This window comes from Pundamilia nyererei, unplaced genomic scaffold (genome assembly GCF_000239375.1).
Source record: "Pundamilia nyererei isolate P.nyererei 1_Seehausen unplaced genomic scaffold, PunNye1.0 scaffold00377, whole genome shotgun sequence".
Taxonomy (NCBI): domain Eukaryota; kingdom Metazoa; phylum Chordata; class Actinopteri; order Cichliformes; family Cichlidae; genus Pundamilia; species Pundamilia nyererei.
The window spans coordinates 412653-414820 of NW_005187778.1; the positions used below are offsets into that span (position 1 = coordinate 412653).

General features: G+C 45.6%; 1 protein-coding gene across 2 annotated transcripts in view; it reads left to right on the forward strand.

Moving 5' to 3' along the window:
• Positions 1 to 2162, forward strand: part of LOC102205135 (myotubularin-related protein 1-like) — a 12894-nt gene extending 10732 nt beyond the window's left edge. For both annotated transcript variants that reach the window (XM_005752749.1, XM_005752750.1), the window contains 5 exons: positions 311 to 403; positions 523 to 636; positions 709 to 752; positions 840 to 972; positions 1671 to 2162. In XM_005752749.1, the coding sequence (XP_005752806.1) occupies positions 311 to 403; positions 523 to 636; positions 709 to 752; positions 840 to 972; positions 1671 to 1832 (546 nt within the window). In that variant the 3' untranslated portion in view covers positions 1833 to 2162. The remainder of the gene's footprint in view (positions 1 to 310; positions 404 to 522; positions 637 to 708; positions 753 to 839; positions 973 to 1670) is intronic.
• Positions 2163 to 2168: the final 6 nt, after the last annotated feature.

The following is a 2168-nucleotide window of genomic DNA, read 5'->3' on the forward strand; positions in this document are numbered from 1 at the left end:
CTTCGGGGAACCGACTGATCCAGGATCACGCGAAATCGTCAACAAATCTAATCCAGCTAACTTACTTAGCGAGGTACGAAGAACGGGCCCCCGATGCCTTCAGTGAGAATCTACAGTGTAAACACTCATGAAAATAAAGGAACAACATCCATACTTTTGACTGGTTGTATATTTCTGTGTAAAGGCTCAGAAATGATGCAGGAGTCTAGTTTCATATTAAACATATCAGATGTAAGAAATATGAAGATTTGAAAGGACGTCAGACAGGCTCAACAAATGCTTATAACTACTTTTTTCCCCTGTGTTAAAGCGCGTGGGCCACGGTGATGAGAACCATGCTAACTCAGAGCGCTCGCCTCTGTTCGTCCAGTTTATCGACTGCGTCTGGCAGATGACTCGACAGGTCGGTCCTGGACTCCGGCTTCAACAGCACATCGTGTTCGTTTCTTGATTCCAGGAGTTGGCATGTATGTCTTTGTGTGTACGTATTTACAACATTTCTCTGACTCGTTCTGAACGCAGTTCCCAGCAGCCTTTGAGTTCAATGAGCTCTTCCTGATCACCGTGCTGGACCATCTGTACAGCTGTCTGTTTGGTACATTCCTCTACAGCAGTGAACAGGAGCGGGCCAACCAGGTATGTTCGTGTCCTGATGCAACAGGGTCACAGAAGCTGTTTCAGCTCAAAGTCTAACTTTGTTTTGTGCAGGAGGTTCCAGCCAAGACTGTGTCTCTCTGGTCGTACATCAACAGGTACGTTAAGGACCTCACTGGTTATGTTAAGCGTGAGTGGACAAGATTACTGAAAGGTTTTGACTGGTTGATGCTGTTACCTGACAGCCAGCCCGAGGACTTCACCAACCCCTTCTACGTGGACTATGAGAACCACGTTCTCTACCCGATGGTTTCGCCCAGACACCTGGAGCTTTGGACCAGTTACTATGCCCGCTGGAACCCACGCATGAGGCCACAGGTACGCTGGTGGTAGCTGGTGAAGGAGTCTGGTTAGGGCTGAGATGTTCACCACAGATAAATGTTAAAAACAACAGGTAACAGAAACAAGATCTACAAGAAAGCTCTCGTGATGGATTTAGTCATCCATCCACCCGCTTCTGCTTCTCCTTGTCAGGGTCGCGGGCTGATCAATTATTGATTCATGTACGAACAGGAACCGAGCAACAGAGACCGTATGGTTACATTGTGACCTTGGTTCTCTGAGTAAGAATCTCTGGAGAGTGGAGTCTCGAGATGATAGAGAACTAATGTCTAATCATCTATATTTCACTGTTTTACTCTTTGGTGCAGTTGTGGATGTTATTTTTGTGGCTCAGCTGCAGGGGAGGGTGGAGCAGTGGGTTCAGGGGAAGCTGAGCCACACAGCTGCTCTCAGTCACCTGGTCACACAGGACACGGGACCTGATGAGAGAAGGGAAGATAAAATTTTGATCAAATAATCCCAGATGAAGGAGCTTATTTTTTATAATACAGAGAAGAAAACATCTTCTTTTCTATTCCGTTCTGGCTGCTTATCTCCTGGTGGTGTTGGAGTTCACTCACAAACAGCAGACACTCAGACAGAGCTCACAGTAAGAGTCTCAGCTGTGCCGAGCTGAGTCTACTGAGGACTGCTGGAGAAAGACTGTAGCTCCTCACGCTGTGATCGTGTTTCAGGTACCAGTGCACCAGACTCTGAAGGATCTGCTGATCCTGAGAGCAGAGCTCCAGAGGAGGGTGGAGGAGCTGCAAAGAGAGGCTTCATCCCACTCCCTGTCGTCCTCCTCGGACCACTCCCCGACACACACCGCAGGAACCCCGCTGCACACGGCTGTCTGACAGGGACGGCCACACATGACTGCTTTTATGTGTTTTAACAAAGTTACACCAAAATACTAATTGACTGATATTTTTATCAACATTTCCATTTGAGAAAAATAAAATAACTCCTCGAGATATTTGTAAAATTAAAAAGCATTTAGAAAATGTTTTAAACTAGACCTAACTGAAGGGTCCTGTTAACTATATTTATATTGTTTTTATTGCACTTCACAAGAGCATGGATTTTTTTCTACTGTTCAACCAAAGCATGTTAGAAAACATGTTAATATAAAGTGATTTGGGTTCATTTTCTTGTTGCACTCTGTGGATGTTGCACCAGTTCAACCTTAAAAC